General features: G+C 48.7%; 1 protein-coding gene across 1 annotated transcript; it reads left to right on the plus strand.

Annotated features, from left to right (window-relative positions):
• Positions 1-5,419: 5,419 nt before the first annotated feature.
• Ldlrad1 (low density lipoprotein receptor class A domain containing 1) lies at positions 5,420-11,807 on the plus strand. The gene is made up of 5 exons (XM_013022261.1): positions 5,420-5,440; positions 5,811-5,865; positions 8,917-9,054; positions 10,719-10,847; positions 11,406-11,807. The coding sequence occupies exons 1-5, from the start codon at positions 5,420-5,422 to the stop codon at positions 11,555-11,557; spliced, it is 495 nt and encodes a 164-aa protein (XP_012877715.1). The 3' UTR covers positions 11,558-11,807.
• Positions 11,808-17,881: the final 6,074 nt, after the last annotated feature.

The following is a 17,881-nucleotide window of genomic DNA, read 5'->3' on the forward strand; positions in this document are numbered from 1 at the left end:
TTTGTATGGTCAGCTGGAGGTTCTTTCATAATCTCTCCTTGACTACTTGTTCTCAACTAGATTCTGGGGTGGGGAGATCTTAGACAGCAATAAAGACAGAGATAGAGGGAAATGTAGTCTGCAGGAAACTAGATTGGACAGTTACTGTGGATTTTCTGGTTCCTTGCAGTGATGAAATTCTGAAGCACCTTTTCTAAAGTTTATAATTGTTGTTTTGTTTTGTTTTTTGCTGGTCATGGTACCTGAACTCTGGGACTGGGCTCTGTCCTTCAGCTCTTCAGCTCAAAGCTAGCACTCTACCGCTTGAGCCACAGTGCCACTCCTGGCTTTTTCTGTTTATGTGGTGCTGAGGAATCGAACCCAGGGCCTCATGCATGCTAGGCAAACACTCTACCACTGAGCCACCTTCCCAGTCCAAGTTTATAATTGTTTAAAGTCAAATATTTCACTTTCAAGCACTGTCTTCCTGGGATGTTCATGACTTACTTGTTTACAGCAGAGAGTCTCAACCTGTTCTGTTGTCACAGGCCTTTCTGGCAATCAAGTGATCTGTGAATACCTTCTCAGAATAATGGCTTTCTAATGCATGAACACTAAATATGAAGGGTTGTAATATTTTCCAAAAAGTAGTACAATAATGTATTATCTTCTTATTAACACAAGATTTAGTGGTAGTTCTAAAAATCTGTGATTTCAAAATAGTATTTTGAAATAAGTTCAATGGAATACATCTACATCTAAATATCTGACTTTCTATGGGTAATGACATCACAGGCACTACTAATAACACTGGATTGTTAAAGGGTACATTTCAGCTAGAAGCTGCTAAAAATTATTTTCCCCATCCAGATTCACCAAAACCCTGGCCTGATTTTACTTCATAATCTAAAGAGCAAACTATTTTCATTTGCCAGCTCAGTTCTAAGTTATTTGTTGCTTCTTATATTGCTTCTTGCGTGCTTTTTTATATTTGAATTTTTTTGTTGTTGTTTTTTGGATCCGGTTGTGGGGCCTGAACTCTGGGCCTGGGCGCAGTCCCTCAGCTCTTCACCTCAAGGCTAGCGCTCTACCACTTGAGCCACAGCGCCACTTCCAGCTTTTTTTTTCCTGCTCATGTGGTGCTGAAGAATCGAACCCCGGGCCTCATGCATGCAAGGCAAGCGCTCTACCACTGAGCCACCTTCCCAGCCCTTGAATTGTTTTTGAAGTGTTAGAACGGCAATAATTGATGGCTTGAGTGGAAAGAAATCAGCAATGGATTGGAAAAGAAAGGCTTCAAGACAAGCTCCTGATATTGTACCTTAGGTATACTATCTTGCCATTGTTGTGGTACTCCAAAATCTATTAATTTCATGATGCTTAAGTGTGTGAGCTTTAATAAGATGTGGACCATCTACATTAAACAGTGGTATAATGCAATCTTGTAAACTTAGATAATTCACTGTGGGGTTGGTTTGTGTATCTCCCCATGATGTCTGCGAAGCCGTTTACTGAATGAATCCTAATTTCTCTTCCTCTAGGAGAACAGGATGGGGTTGTCATCTCTGTTTCACAATTGAGGAAGTAGTCTCACAGAGTGGAGATAGTCAGCTGGAATTCTCAGTTGTATAAGGCTACAAGGAAGAGTGATAATGGCTGTGACAGGCTGGGCCTCCCTCTAAGCAGACTGGATGCCCTCTCAGCTCCCTTATCAGCCCAGCTATCTTCAGTGCCCACAGCATTGCTCAATGCTGGGAGCCAGACTAAAGTAGCCTCAGCCGTCAAGAATCTCTAGAACGAGAAAGAAAGCAAAGCATCCAGAAAAAAAAATCCTATCTTCAAAGGATGTACTCACTCCATCCCCATTATACCTCTGAGTTTAGTATTCTTACTTATCCCTGTTCTTCAGATAAGGAAACTGAGGCTTAGACAGACTGACCTGCCACCTTGAATAGATACTAACTTGGCACTGAGTGTCTCCTGACTACATCTTGGCTAAGATGAAGACATAGCCTAAGAAATGCAAGGAAAGAGAGAACCTGGGAGAGAAGGGAGAATCAGAAGGTTTTGTGGAGTGAGATTTTTATCTGATCTGGACAGGAAAGAGATTTAGAAAGATAGAGGGAGCCAGCACACATGACAAGCGATACACTGAGAGATGTATAACCACATAATTATTCAAATCCAGCCTGTAGAAATCCATAGGTAGAGCCAGAATGATGTAGCTGATATGGGCCATGGGTATAGAGGTCCTGATTAGCATTGTTTTTGGCTTCAAGGTCATCTACTGATTCTATGCTGGCCTTAACTATATCAGCAAGGGCAATCAGCAACGACTATATCCTTGTTGACACAGAAATAGGTCAGTATCAGCAGGCCTATCTAGAGGCCAAGGACAACCTTGTAAAGAGCTTGAGGAAGTATATCCCAGTCTATAAACTGGGCCTGATGTTCAAGTATAAGGTTTATACAGCCGTGAATGAGTTATTCTGTGGGACCAGCCCAACAAAGATGTTGGAACAGCTGCAGTCCCTGAGGTAAGGAAGGCATGTCCCTTCCCCCTCACCTGCTCACTCCCTATTTCCAGGGAGTGGCCCACCTTCTGCAGCTACCAGGAGGAAGGCACCCAACCATGTCTGGACCACCAGGGAAGAAACTGTACCCACCAATGCCTCTGGGCCCCAGCTGTGAGCAAAGGCCACCTTGTATGCCCCAACTATGTTTGTTGATATGTCTTTGGGAGGCACAGAAATGGAGGGACAAAGAGTAAACAAATGCAGCAGTGGTACTCACTAGACACCATATTGAAAATGAACTATGCGACTTATGGGTGGGGATGGGAGGGAGAAACTGGGAGAGAGAAAAGGAAGGGGTGACATTGACCAAAAAGAAATGTACTTTCCCAGTACTTACGTAACTGTAACCCTTCTGTACATTACCTTTATAGCCATTTAAAAAATAACACTGGGTGTGTGCATTTCCTTCCTGGTGAATTGTTTTTCATACATGTGGCCTTCCCCTTTTAGCTTTGTTGGGGTTTTTTGTTGTTTGTTTAGTTTTGTTCTGTTTTGTTTTGTCCGTCATGGGCCTTGAACTCTGGGCCTGGGCGTTATCCCTGAGCTGTTGAGCTCAAGGCAAGCACTCTACCTCTTGAGCCACAGCAACACTTCTAGTTTTCTGGTGGTTAATCATACATAAGAGTCTCACAGGTCAAGCACCTGTGGCTCATGTCTGTAATCCTAGCTACTCAGAAGGCTGAGATCTGAGGATCACGGTTCAAAGCCAGCCTGGGTAAGAAGGTCCATGAGACTCTTATCTCCATCTAACCACCAGAAAACTGGAAATGGTGCTGTTGCCCAAGTGGTAGAGTGCTAGCTTGAGCTGAAGAGCTGAGGGACAGTGCCCAGGCCCAGAGTTCAAGCCCCACAACTGACCAAAAAAAAAAAAAATGTCTCATGGACTGGCAAGGTTGTTTTGTTTTTTAATCCATACTTCACATAGCCTCTACCAGTTGATTGCAGTTGACATAACGAAGATTAGTGTCTTCTGACTATGTTAGACTCCTCAGCCCTTTTCATTACAAGTTCCAGCAGGCCAGCTCTCACCTGCCATCCTGGGCTTCTGTGCCTACTGTAAGCCAGTGTGTGGTACCAGGGAGGAAGGCTCCATAGTAGTTCCCAGACAGTGTCTGTGCCCTCAGCTTTAAGTGGATACCTAGGGTAGGAGATATTAGGGTTGAAGTTAGGTCCTTGTTCTTGCTAGGCAGCACTTGAGCCACAGCTCCACTTCCAGTTTTCTGGTGGTTTTTTTCTCTCAAGTTTGTTTTTCAGATCAGATCTCCATTTATCCTCTGGCCGACCTTGGACCATGGATCTCTTAGCTGCAGTAGCTGGGATTACAGATGTGCAATACCACATTCAGATTAACCTCCTTGCATTCTTAAGGTCTGATTCTGAGGAACTCTAAAACATTTCTTTTGTTAGTCTATCCCTTTGTTTTATGGATGTAAACACAAGTGACTTCCTCAAGCCAGAGTCAAGCAGGGCTCTAATGAGGACTCTGTTCTCCATGCCTAGCCCAGGACTCAGCTCTTCCCAACATCACTTGCTGCCCCCTGCAGGCTGCTCCTGGTTTGGCATCTTATTTCCCCATGCAAAAGAAGCAGTTGACCACAGGCTAGAAAAGCCTACTGGCATCAGAGAAGTTTGCAGGGGCTTGCCTACCTGGAGCCCCTGAGGTGCAGGCCTTGTCCTCTGGGTACAGGCCCTTGAATTCAGCCCTTCCATTTCTAGTGCACTTCTGCTGCCAGGAAAAAATGGCACTCTCTGAGTGGGTGCAAGAGTTGAGGTATGCTTACAGTTACATGAGCAAGGTAATGAGTACATTTCCTATAAAGCATTGTTGCTTCCTCCTTTGTTTTTCCCCTACCATCCCTTCCCTCCCACCTCCACAACACCCACCCCCCGCCAAAATTTTTACCATGTTCTTAAAGATGAGTTCAAGATTGTATTTGCTTTAGCTTTACCAAAAAGGCATCTTTCAATCTAGATTATGTAACTAAATAGAAGGACATGGGTGACAAAGTGAACCTGATTTCTGGCCATGGAAAGGGGGGCTTGGAATATGGCTCAATGGTAGAGTGCTTCCCTAGCATGCATGAAGCCCAGGGTTCAAATCCTCAGTACCACATACACAGAAAAGCCGGAAGTGGGGCTGGGAAGGTGGCTCAGTGGTAGAGTACTTGCCTTGCGTACATGGTGGCTCAGTGGTAGAGTGCTTGCCTTGCATACATGAGGCCCTGGGTTCGATTCCTCAGCACCACATAAGCAGAAAAAGCTGGAAGTGGCACTTTGGCTCAAGTGGCAGAGTGCTAGCTTAGAGCTGAAGAGCTGAGGGACAGCACCCAAGCCCAGAGTTCAAGCTCCACGACCAAAAAAAAAGCCAGAAGTGGCACTGTGGCTTGAGTGGTAGAGTACTAGCCTTGAGCACAGAGAGACTCAAGGACAGTGTCCAAACCCTGAGTTTAAGTCCCAGAACTGGCACAAAACAAAAGAAAAAAAATAAGAGAGAAAGGTGGCTGTTGGTATTCGTATCTGCAGCCCTATGAGTGGAGCTTTTAGGTCCTGCAGCTTCAGCATAGATGTGGAGGAGAAAACATATGCTAAGTCCTCACCCCCCTACTGTGTGACTCTTCCTCTATAGAATGGGGATGAGGGCTCCCAGCGTGCTGCATTGGAGAAGGCCTGCTCTGAGCAGGATTCCCCTGCCCTCTTCATGCCAGGAAAGTAGCCCAGAAGGAGACTGCCCACAGGGGAAGGTGTGGCCTGGGGTGAAGCCTTCTGTCTCACCCTCCCTCCCCCAGTTGTCCCTGGTGACAGGCAGGAAAACCTGCCTTAAGTTCTGTGCACTCCATTGGTTCTGGGAGATAGGAGCCAGAGCCATGAACAAGATCTTCCCTCAGGTAGGAGCTGTCCTGGGGAGACAAACCTGCATTCAGTCCTACTTGCACCCTGGGATGCTGGGAGGGAAGAGGCAACCAGGAGAGTGAGAAGGAGCTGCTTAGACTGGCCTGAAGGACCGTCAGGTGCCAAGTGGACAGCAGAAAGAAGCACAGCACAGAAGCCACTCACTTCCCAGGCAAAGTGTAGGGATGTGAGGCAGGCAAAATGAATGTGGGGTGCTTGGCATGCTGGGATGTGAGGGACCAGTAAACTCAGTGCTCTCAGAGACCCATTGTGAATACCCTGAAGTCTACAGCCCCTCCCCTAGCTCTACTCCCTGGCTTGGCCTGGTCTCTCCCAAGCCCACCTTGGCTCTGCTGTCTTGGGCAGGGAGACGCAGAGGACAATGCTGCTGCCAGAACAAAAGCTGGCCCTCGAGGGGAAGGTAAGAATGGAGGGCTGGGCTAGATGCTGTGCATCCAGTAGGTGCTTCCTTAAGCCCATAGTTGGCTACAAGTGCACCAAGAGGGTCCAGGGCTCTTGCTTCCCTCTTCTCTGTTAATGGTGTCAGCTTTCTAGCTTCCTGCTGTGCTGAGGTCACTTGCTTAATAGGATTGCTTATTCTTTCCATGCAAGAGCATTTATTGAGCTCCTACTGCATGCTGTGTACCTACCAGGTACTGCACTGTATACAGTTCACACCTATAACCTGAAGAAAAAGGGACCTTAGAGCTAAATTCCTGATTCCGAGAATGACCTAGACGATTTGCTTTACCTTCAGAGGGATAAAGTGAATCCAACACTTAGTATTTACATGTGTTACTGGCTCCCTGTGCAACTCTGACCATTTTTCTTCACCTTCATGGAATGAAGGAAATGGGTGAGAAGGAGGGAGAGGAGGAAGAGCATCTTCTATTCACCCTATCTTGGCCCATGTTTGGTAGGTGAGGAAGCAGACCTGAGAGGGACAGGACAATGAAAGCTCTAAAGAGCCTGCCCAGGGGCTGGGAAGGTGGCTCAGTGGTAGAGTGCTTGCCTTGCATGCATGAGGCCCTGGGTTCGATTCCTCAGCACCACATAAGCAGAAAAAGCTGGAAGTGGCACTGTGGCTCAAGTGGTAGAGCGCTAGCCTTGAGCTGAAGAGCTGAGGGACAGTGGCTCAAGTGGTAGAGCGCTAGCCTTGAGCTGAAGAGCTGAGGGACAGTGCCCAGGCCCAGAGTTCATCCTCCGGACAGCTCTTAGGCACTGGGAGGACATTAGCAAGACTGAGAAGTGGGAGAGGCTGGGTGTACATTCCAGCTGAGGTCCTTCTGGCTGCAAAATCCCAGAGCCTTCTTAGTGCCACATTGGTGGTAGTTTATTTCCAAGACCTGGCTGGTAGAAGGGGTGGTAGTAGAACCAAGAACTTCCTCTTTTCTTCATCTGCCAGGGAAAGGACTGCACCTCAAGCGTTTTGGTATGCATCTTCACCTGGGCGACAACCTCAAGCTCTGCAGCTTCTCCTCCAAGTGACCCCACTTTGTGCCTGGCTTGTGCTGCACAAATATTTGAAGAGCAGCCACTTGGCTGGCCAGGACACCTGTCACAGCCTGCTTTACCTTGTCCCCCTGGTTACCTGAGTTTGCTAACAACTAGAGTTGGAAGGATTCCTGGTTTCAGATTTACACTGAGCCTCCTGTGGCCTGCCAGCCCCTACTGTCTCCACCCCCCACACAGTGCCCTCTTCATCCGCTTCTGGGGAATGTCTGCACCTTCTCCCCTCTTATCTCCCCTACCTTTGGAAATCACCAGAGCTCCAGTGCTGCGATATGACCTTTCTAACTCTCTCTCTCTCTCTCTCTCCTTCTCTCTCTCTCTCTCTCCCTTTCCCTCTCCCCTCACCCCCCCTCTCTCTTTCATGGGCCAATCCTGGGGCTTGAACTCAGGGTCTGGGCACTATTCCTTAGCTTTTTCACCCAAGGATGATGCTCTACCACTTGAGCCACAGCCCCACCTCCAGATTTGGGGTGATTAATTGGAGACAAGAGTCCCTCAGACTTTCTTGTCAGGGCTGGCTTTGAACTAGGGAACTCCTGTCTCAGCCTCCTGAGTAGTTGCAATTACTGGTGTGGGCCACCAGTGCCTGGCTTATGAAGAAGGCCTAGGAGCCCTTTCCAGGGCCATCCCTGGAGGGGGATGGGCTGTATGCAGATAGCAGGGAAGGAAATCCTGGACCAGCCTGGCCATCCCTGCACCCCCATTTGTGTTTCCTCCTGTCCTCAGGCTACAGGCTCCTCTGCTGCTCTGGCCGTGAGGCCTGCCTCTCTGCCTTCCTGCTGCTTCTGCTGGCAACACTTGCAGCCCTTCTCGTCCTGGTCATCATCCTTGGACTCCCATCCCGCACATCAGGTCAGAGTGGGCAAGAGAGGATGACTCAGACCTGCTGAGGAGAGGGTGGAGGCACAGAGACAGGGAGCCCACACTCTGCATGGCTCTATAAAGAGACCTGGGTGATGCCTTATATTGAGTGTGGATAGACACACAGATTCCTGCCCACACCCTAGACAAATGCCTGAGCCTTTGTTTGTACCTCTGTGACATGAGCTATTGAGACTAAGCCTGCTCTGATGTCACCTCTGGGGCCTTCCCAGGAAAACCATCTCCCAGCCCCAGGCTGGCTCATCTGCCCAGTTTCCCTCTCATTCTTTGAGGCAGCCCTAAGGCGGTATTTCCCTTCCCTCCCCCCCACTGCTCAGTGGAGAACTGATAATGACTTCTGCACCTCTGGCAGAGGTGTTTGGGGGAATGGTAGAATAAGAATGTAGAAGATATATGCCCAGCCAGGCGCTGGTGGCTCATGCCTATAATCCTAGCTATTCAGGAGATTGAGATCTGAGAATCTCCATTCAAAGCCAGTCCGGATAGGACTGAGACCGTACATGAGACTCTTACCTCCAATGAACCCCCAGAAAACCAGAAGTGGTGCTGTGGCTCAATGGTAGAATGCTAGCCTTGAGCAAAAGAGCGTAGGGACAGTGTCCAAGCCTTGAGTTCAAGCCCCATGACACACATACACACATACATGTACATGCTCACACACACAGACACAGATGTGCCCAGATGGACAAGATTATAACATGTGATCTCTGAGATGGCCCAGACTCATTGATCCAACAGCTTGCCTGTGGCCAGAGGTCCACTTCAAGCCACATTATTGCCTAGACTATTTCCCTCAGCTTCCTGCTCTGCACATTGAATTCACCACCTATCCATAGGGAAGCGCTCACCGAACCCCTCTTCCTCAGCAGTCCCCATCCCAGGGGTTCACTACAATCCCCACATTGCAGACAAAGAACCTGAGGCTCAGAGAGGTTATATCGCCTGCCCAAGGCCATACAGCTGCAAATGGCAGAGGCTGCCACTGAGCCCAGAGCCTCCCTACTACCCCAGTTCAGGGCAGGCCTCAGGTGGGAGAACCCGTCCAGGTGGTCCTCAGGTGCCTCCTCCGCCCATGCAGGGGCCCAGCTCTGCGTGACACCAGCCAACAGCACAGGCTTCTTGTGCCATGACGGGAGGAGCTGCATCCCTGCCCACGGCGTGTGCGACGGCGTCCGCACATGCCCACATGGCGAGGATGAGGACCAGAGCTTGTGCCGTGAGTAGCTCGTCACTGGTACTTATGCTCCGTGTGGCCCTCCCAGGGCTGATTCCATTCCCCCTGAAGCACTACTGAAGCCCTGCCATCCAGAGCATGCCAGGCCCACCACAGCCCCACACTTACGATGACGTGGTGCCTTTGGCCCATTCCAACGGCCCCCAGACAGCCATGTTAAAGGGTGCTTCACTATGCATCTGCACCCCTGAGCATCAGTGTTCATCCTTCAGCCTTCTCTGACCCCCATATGAAGTTAAGACTCTCCTTTAGGCTCCCACAGCCCTTGTGCCTCTCTATATGCCCTAATCATACTGTTGTTACGTCTGCAACTCTCAACAGGCTGTGAACTTCTCTGGGATAGCTCTGGTCTGCTTGATCATGATGCACTAGTATACAGGAGTTATTCTGAATGAATAGATGAATGAATGAATGAGTGAATGTATGAATCAGTGTCTGGATCTACAGCTGGGAGAGGGGTGGATGAGTTGGGAAGAACAGCGGCCGAGCCAGGAGTGTTGGTTCATACCTATAATCCCAGCAATTGAGAGGAAGAGAGAGGAGGATTAGTTTGAGGCCAGCCTGGACTACATATTAAGTTTGAGGCCAGTCTGAGTTACATAGTGAGGTACTGTCTCCAGAAGCCAAGGACTATGGGTAATAGCTCAGTTGTAGAGTGCTGGCCTAGTACACTCAAGGTGCTGGGTTTGATCCCCCACATTGGGGGACAGGAGAAGACTCTGAGGATTCATCTAGTCTCCTACCCCAACTCCTGCTCAGTCTCCTCTGTAGCAAGACCCAGAGGCCAACTTGCTGCTGCTTGCATGTTTCTGGAATGAGGAGCTCACTCCCTGAGGTAGCTGCTCCTAGTTCTGGGGTAGATTTTCCTCAGGGAGGTTTCTTTGTTCTGAGCTTACAGCTGCCTCCAGAGCCCCCTCCACCCCTGCTCCAATAGATCCCATTTAACCTCTCTCCAAGATAGTAGGAGGTGCTGTCTTGCCCTATGAGCATCCCCTTCTCCAGACCATGCCTTGAACCCCAGAGTCTCCAGCACCTCCCATGACCCAGTTCTTGGCCCCTCAGTACACTACAGAATACATTCCACCTGCCTGCATCCTTCTCCTTGCACACACCCCTGCAGTAACCGTAATGTCTCCAGTGGAATCTGGCGAGACCAAAGAATGAAGGCTGGTTCTTTCCTCAATCTGTTTTGTATCTGAGACAATGTGGCTGAGTTTGCGTGAATCTGGGCAGCCCTGGCCCACACCTGCCTAACACAAAATCTGCATCCTTAGCCAAAGCCTAGCTCTAGAGTGTCTCATTTCTCCTTGCTACACACACCCCAGTTGGAGGAGGCTTTCCTTGAGGTGGCATAGTTTTGTGGGGGTCTTAAGGAGATCTTTCTAGAGGGAAGAATAGTGCTAGCGCTGATGTGGGGTAGAGAATGAGAATGAGGACAAGACAGTGGCTTTGGGGGACCACCTGCTGGTGGGGAGCAGGCATACTCCTCTCCCTTGGGCTGACCTCCTCCTCAGGAAAACTCCTGGTGCTCTTTCTGGGTTGGGTGGGAGGCAACCGGGTGCCAGGACCCATCCATCTTCACATGGCCCTGAGGCAGCCACGGACTTCAATGTGGACTTCATCCTGACTCATCTGTCCCCTTGCAGGAGATGTGCCCCAGAGCCTCCCCAGCTTCCTCGTGGCCCACTGCGGAAACCCGGCCTCCTGGATCTACTCAGACCAGAAGTGTGATGGAATCAACAACTGTGGGGACTGTTCGGATGAACTCAGCCCAGGTGGAGGTCTAGGCACAGGCTGGGCCAGAACAGTGGCCAGACAGTGGCCAGAGGGTAGAGGCTGTCCAGGGCACCTCTGAGGTTCCCCATACCCTCTTTGACTCCTAGATACGCTCATGGGTGTACATCTCCCAATGGGGTGTCCAGTAGCCCTCTCATGGCTCTCTCTAGAGGTTCATTCTTCAGGAGGGGAGTGTTGGAATGCTGGGGACCAGGGCACAGGGCAAAGGACAGAGCTGAAGCACCCTTAGGGAGTCCTAGGGGTGGGCATGGCTGGAATCAGGGTGAGGCAGGAGGAAGAGCTAGATGATGGGGAAAATAATATACACCCATTAGTATCAGAATTGCCTGTCTTTCTTTCCTTAACAACCTTCAACGATGAGGAACAGAAGCTTAGACAGGGTGTTGGAGGCAGAGTCTCAATTCTGTCTAATGCATTCAAACTCAGTCAGCCCACACCTGACAGGGCAGGCCTGGCTCTGGAGAGCTGTGGCAGGTTTCATGTATGAAGCGGTCCAGGACAAGCAACTGTTCCCATGCTGACTTTTCTCTCTCTAGTGACTTCATGCCCACTCTGTGGCCCTGGGTGGTGGCGTTGCTCTTCGACAGTCTTCAGGTACTGCAGCTGCATTCCAAAGAACCTGTGCCGGGACCACGTGCAACACTGCTCAGACTGGTCTGATGAGTTCTCCTGTCCTGGACCTGAATAGGGCCCCCAGGCAGGGGTGACTGGCTGGTTGGAATGGCACTGATAACCCTTCTCATAAACATCAAGTCCTAGACCATGAGGGTAGGAAGGAACCTTTAAATCAACCCCCTACCCCACCCTCCAAGATCTTCTGATTAGGAATTTCTTCTTCTACTTTCAAGTTGCTCTGCCTCCGTTTGGATGGCTCCAGTGACAGGGAGCCATCTACCATGTTGCGCAGCTTCTAACAAAGATGTGGAGAAGCTGCTCTAGGATTATAGGTCCATCTCTGGGTCCTTACAGAGGAAATAAATTCTCCTGCTCCAAGACAGGCTCTTGTATCATTTCTTTTTCCAGTCCTGGGGCTTGAACTCAGACCTGGGCACTATCCCTAAGCTGCTTCTGCTCAAGGCTAGCACTCTACCACTTGAATGACAGTGCCACTTCTGGCTTTTTCTGTGTATATGGTACTGAGGCATTGAACCCAGGGCTTCATGCATGCTAGGCAAACACTCTACCACTAAGCCACATTCTCAGCCTCCCTGGATCATATCTTGTTGACCCTTGAGAGAAGATATGTCTGGCCTTAAGTGCCAAGATGAGGAGTTCAGTTCCACGGGTATCACTTAAGGTCACATACAAATTTTCCTGTCCCTTTGGTTAATTAAGGTAGATAGTTTGGGGTTTGGAGCAGCCTTTGAAGGCTGGATGGACTGATCACATGAGCCTACAAAGGAGGCAGGGTGAGGGTCATCCTCCCAGAAGGAAGCATGCCAGGAGGCTTGGGCTGGAGAATGGAAGATCTGGAGAAAGGACAGCTTGAGGGACCTCTTTCTCCCTCTGTCCATCCCTACCCACCACAGCCCTTTCTCTTATGTCTAGCCACCAGCTAGACAGCCCAGGGTTTTTGAAAAGGAGGTTTTATTTTGATCCTGGAGCTGGAATGAGCCATCTCCCTACATAGCTTCCCAGCTTTTCAGCATCCAGCCAGGCAAGGATGGGTGGTCCCATCAGACAGACGAGGAAACTGAGACCCAGAGGGAAAATGACTTACCTAAGATCTCCAACAAAGTCAAGTGCTGGAATTGGGACTCAAACACAGTTTATGGCAGCAGCCCAACCCCAAAGTCCTCCTAGTTACCAATGTGACCATTATCATGGTTGGGAAGAGTCTCTGTGGGATATTAAAGAGGGAGCTTGAGAGGCACAAGATGCCCCACCTTTATCATGAGTGTCATGGAATCTAGTCAAAGTAGAAAACTCCTGTTGAAAAATACAGCTCTATCAGCTATACAGTCAATACACTTGGTTTTATACATCAGTCTCTTGTTGACTTGGAAATGGTGAGCACTGGGTCATTTGGTGCCTCATTCCTTCATTCACTCATCAGTCTCTGTACTAAGCCATAAGCTGGGCGCCAGAGCCTGAGTGGCAAAGCATGGATCCTGGCACATGAGGAATGAGGGGTCTTATGAAGGCCACACCTCACACCACTGAGGGACCAGTGGGACAGCATGAAATGCTGGGCCCTAAAGAGACAGCATTGGAGGACCAGCTTCTGAACAGGTGTCTCTGGAATCTGGCCTGAGGATGGTCAGCCCCTTCTGGGGCTTCTTTATAAACGCAGCCCAAGCAGGAGCGGTGGGGCCTCTGGCTGCATAGAGATGGAGCCTCCACATGGTATGGCTTAGTCAGGAGCTGGCCAAGAGGCTACAGTGGCCCAAACATAGAGCAGGGAAAGGAGACGGGAAGAGAAGGGAGAGAGGAGATAAGGGCTGGATCCTAGTGGACACAGCATGTTACACTTCACCCCAAGGAAGTGAGATGTCCTGGGGGTTGGGGGGGGGAATGTAGCAGGGAAGGGTCTATTTTTAGAGTGCCTGTTGCTTGGAGAGGTAAAGCAGCTTCATGGATATGTGACTGACGGAGGCCAGAGCCTGGTGTGTGGATTGGACAGTGAACTATGTTCATGGTTCTAGGCCATCTCTGCAGGTCTGGGAAGGTCTGCCAGCAGAGGTGATACCTTGGCAGATCCAAGAAGACTGAGGCATTTGGGAAACAGGGAAAGGCATGGCTGAATCCTGGGTAGCAGTGGGATACCAGGTGGGGCGGGGGGTGGCACAGGAGAGACACATCTGATGTCTCCTTGGGAGGAGGGTTGTGATGAAGGCTCAGGAATAAAGATCCAGCAGCACTAGGCAATCTTGCAGGCTTACTGAGTGAGAAGAATAAGATCTGGAATGTGAAAGCCTGCTTTACGCAGAGGAAATGGCGCCCAGCATGGGACAAGTGGCTGTGTGTTAGTGAAGGAAGGGAAAGACTAGGTCTAAGTAAGTCATCTTGTTTTCACAGCCATCCTGATGCCTAGGTGATGGGGCCTGTCCACCCTCTTCCAAGGCCATGGTTGGGGGACATTAAGCCATGCCATCTTGACATTTGGAGTCTACCTGGCTTTCTAACAAAGACTCCCAATTCAATCTTTCAAAATGCGGCTTCTCTGTTTTCTCCTGACTGGATTTGTATCTGATTTATCTGACAACATTAGCAGCCAGTCAATGTTCTGGAAGCATTTAGTTCCTGTCAGGCACTGTGGCAAGCCTTTGTCTGATCTCTGCAGCAGGATCACTTTTTCTGATCCTTACAACTGCTCTGGGAACCTGGTTTAGCAATGTGTGCATTCCACACAGGCAGAGAGAAAGAACAAGCTAGAGGTGGGGGTGGAGGAGAGGCATGCTCAAAATCACACAGCTTTTTTTTTTTCCCTTTTGTGTAGTTCTGGAGCTTGAACTCAGGGCCTTGGCACTGTCCTTGAACTTTTGTGCTTAAGGATAGAGCTCTACCACTTGAACTACAGCTGCACTTCTGGCTTTTTTTTGGGTGCCGGTCCTGAGGTTTGAATTCAGGGCTTGGGCCTTGTCCCTGTGCTTTATGAGTTCAAGGCTAGCGTTCTACCACTTGAGCCACAGCTCCACTTTTGGGGGGTAGTTTATTGGAGATAAGAGTTTTGTGGATTTTCTTGCCCAGGCTGGCTTTAAACATGGTCCTCAGATGTCAGCCTCCTGAGGAGCAAGGATTATAGGTGTGAACCACTGGCACCAGCCACACAGCTTTTAAGATATAGAGCCACGAACTAAACTTTGGTAGTCCCAAGTCTGGCTCACCACAACCCTCCTAATGTCTCCCTCTTTCTCAGCTAGGTGTCTTTAGGGGGAAAGCTGGAGCTCAGGCAGAAGCCACAGCCTAGAAGCAGGAATTGGCTGGTGTTGGCACAAGTGGCATTTGTTCATTTCTTTCTTTCTCTGTCTTTCTTTCCCCTCCTCCCTCCCTCCCTCCCTCCCTCCCTCCCTCCCACCTTTCCTTCCTTCCTTCCTTCCTTCCTTCCTTCCTTCCTGCTTGCTTTTTGTTGGTTGTGGGGCCTGAACTCAGGGCCTAGGCCCTGTCCCTGAGCTTTTTTGATTAAGGCTACTCTACTACTTTGAACCACAGGGCCACTTTAGGTTTTCTGGTGGTTAATTGGAGATAAGAATGTCCTGCCTGACAGGGCTAGGAAGGTGGCTCAGTGGTAGAGCGCTTGCCTTGCATGCCTGAGGCCCTGGGTTCGATTCCTCAGCACCACATAAGCAAAAGGAAAAAAGCCAGAAGTGGTGCTGTGGCTCAAGTGGTAGAGCGCTAGCCTTGAGCTCTAGAGCTGAGGGACAGCGCCCAGGCCCAGAGTTCAGGCTCCACAAGTGGACACCCCCCCCAAAATAAGAATGTCCTGCCTGGGCTGGCTTTGAACCACAATCCTCAGATCTCAGCCACCCAAGTGGCCAGGGTTGCAAGTAGGAGCTACCAGCATCTGGCTGTATTTTTTCTTCTTGTCTTGTTTATTGGCTCTTACTTTCAGAAATGAGCAGGTATCATAGCTTCTTCCCAAACAGCTTTCCCAGGAAGATGAAAGGCCTGGGAGGCTAGGCAGGCCCTCCCCTGGTGCCCAGCCACAGAGCAGCAGCCGGGAGACAACCCAGAAGCTTGTGTCAATATTTGTCCTCTCCCAGCTTCTCTGGCCCCAGCTCCAAGACCAGGGCTCTAAGTACAACAGGTTCTTTACTGTGCAAACACGCAGGGATAGATTAATGGAATTTAAAGTGGCTCAGGCTTGGCCCCAGGGTTTGGATGGGAAAGCTGGTCTGGTTTAACTGTCTGCCATCACTGTTTGCCAGGGGCTCTCCTTTCATCCTTAGACTCACAGAATCACAGACATTAGCTCTGGCAGAGACCCCAGAGCTCAGCCAGGCTTATGACTGAAGAGGAGAGGAAAGACAGGAAAGAGACCAGCCCAACGCCTCACAGAGATTCTGATTCTCAAAGCCATCCAGCAACTCCTGCTCCAGGCAGAAATAACATCTTTGAGTTCTTACACACACACACACACACACACACACACACACAAATGTATTTAAACAGTAGTTCTCATCCTTCTAGGTAATACATCTAAGACTTCTACAATTCCCAGTAGATGGACAATAATATCAAACTCTATAATACTAAGCCCCTCCCTACACATACCTGTACCTGTGATAACGTTTAACTTATAAATCCAATACAGAGATGAACAATAATGTACTGTAATGAAAGTACCAACATCAACCACCACATCACTACTTTAAGGCTGTTTGTTTCCTTGTTTATTTGTTGTATCACTATTGGAGATTGAATTTAGGGTTCCATGCTCCAACTTAGCTTTTACTATTCAAGACTGATGCTATACCATTTGGCTTTTTTCTGGCTTTTTCTGATGAATTGGAGATAAGAGTCTGTTGGATTTATCTGCTTTGTGTATCTTTGAATCTCAGTCCTTAGATCTCAGCTTCCTGAGTAGCTAGGATTACAAGTACCTGGCTGGGTTTTTGTTTTGTTTTGTTTTTGTCTTACCCCCACCCCCACCCCTGTCCTAGGGCTTGAACTCAGGGCCTGGGTGTGATCCCTGAGCTGTTTCTACTCAAGACTAGCACTCTACCACTTGAGTCACAGTGCCACTTTTGGCCTTTTCTGAGTAGTTTATTGGAGATAAGAGTCTCATGAGCTTTCCTGCCCAAGCTGGCTTTGAACTGCAATCTTGAGATCTCAGCCTCCTGAGTAGCTAGGATTACAAGTATGAGCCAACAGTACCCAGCTTGACTGTCTGTTTTTTGAGATAAGGTTTTGCTTAGGCATCCCAGGTTGACCTTGCACTTGAAATCTTTGTCGGCCTCTGATGCTAGTATTACAGATCAAGTTAGTTGACAGCGTTGTCAACTGTTTCCTTGACGGTTTTCTGACTACTTGTTCAATGACTTTTTAACAACCAAAATTCTGTATTAGTCTATTTTTCCTCGTAAGTTTATCACTTTTGCTTCATCCACTGTAAAGCTCTGTATTTAGTGCATAAGCTTTTAGGATTGTTAATCCTCTTGATTTATTGACCAATTTATCATTGACCTATTTATCACTGCTAATTGGTCTTTATCCCTCAGGATATTCCTTGCTCTGAAATCTACTTGTCTGATACTAATTTAGCCAAACTAGTAGCTGTCTACTCAGTGTATCTTTCCCATCTTTTACTTGTAACGTATTTGTGTCTTTATAGTATGTCTCTTTTAGTCAGTATATACTTAGGTCTGACCTGGATAACTATCTATTTAATGCTCCCTCTTGTAAGGATGACAGGCACATGTTACCACATCCAGTTTCTTCTGTTGAGATGAAGTTTTGTGGACCTTTCTGTCTGGGCTGGCCTGGAACCTTAATCCTCCCATTCTTAGACTCCTAACAAAGCTAGGATGACAAGCATGTGCCACTGCACTTAGCTATGGGTTGAGAGGGGGTCTCTCAAATGTTCTTCTCTATCTGGCCTTCAAACACAATGCTCACAGTCTCTGCCCTCCAACTAGCTAGGATTACAGGCATGAGCCAGTAATGCCTAGCTAAGTCTTACCTTTTTTTTGTCAGTCATGGAGCCTGAACTCTAGGCCTGGACACTGTCCCTCAGCAATTCAGCTCAAGGCTAGCACTCTACCACTTGAGCCACAGCGCCACTTCTGGTTTTTTCTGCTTATATGGTGCTGAGGAATTGAACCCAGGGCCTCAGTATGCTAGGCAAGCGCTCTACCACTGAGCCACCTTCCCAGTCCCAGTCTTATTTTTTAACCTCACAATTTCTTCTGGTTTTTAATTAAGTCATTTAGCCCATATGAATTACACTTAGTCTAATTATTGTTATGGCTTAAATTATCTGGCTATTATTTTCTCCCCATCTGTTCTTCATTCTTTTTCTTTATGATTTCTTTTGGGTTAATTAGATATTTTAAATTTTATTTTTGGGGCT

The sequence above is a fragment of the Dipodomys ordii genome, unplaced genomic scaffold, assembly GCF_000151885.1.
Source record: "Dipodomys ordii isolate 6190 unplaced genomic scaffold, Dord_2.0 Scaffold61, whole genome shotgun sequence".
Classification (NCBI taxonomy): domain Eukaryota; kingdom Metazoa; phylum Chordata; class Mammalia; order Rodentia; family Heteromyidae; genus Dipodomys; species Dipodomys ordii.

Coding starts and splice junctions, on each gene's coding strand:
- Ldlrad1 (XM_013022261.1), top strand. CDS start 5,420: ATGAACAAGATCTTCCCTCAG. Junction 5,866..8,916: donor AGCTGGCCCTCGAGGGGAAG/GTAAGAATGGAG, acceptor CCGCCCATGCAG/GGGCCCAGCTCTGCGTGACA. Junction 9,055..10,718: donor TGAGGACCAGAGCTTGTGCC/GTGAGTAGCTCG, acceptor GTCCCCTTGCAG/GAGATGTGCCCCAGAGCCTC.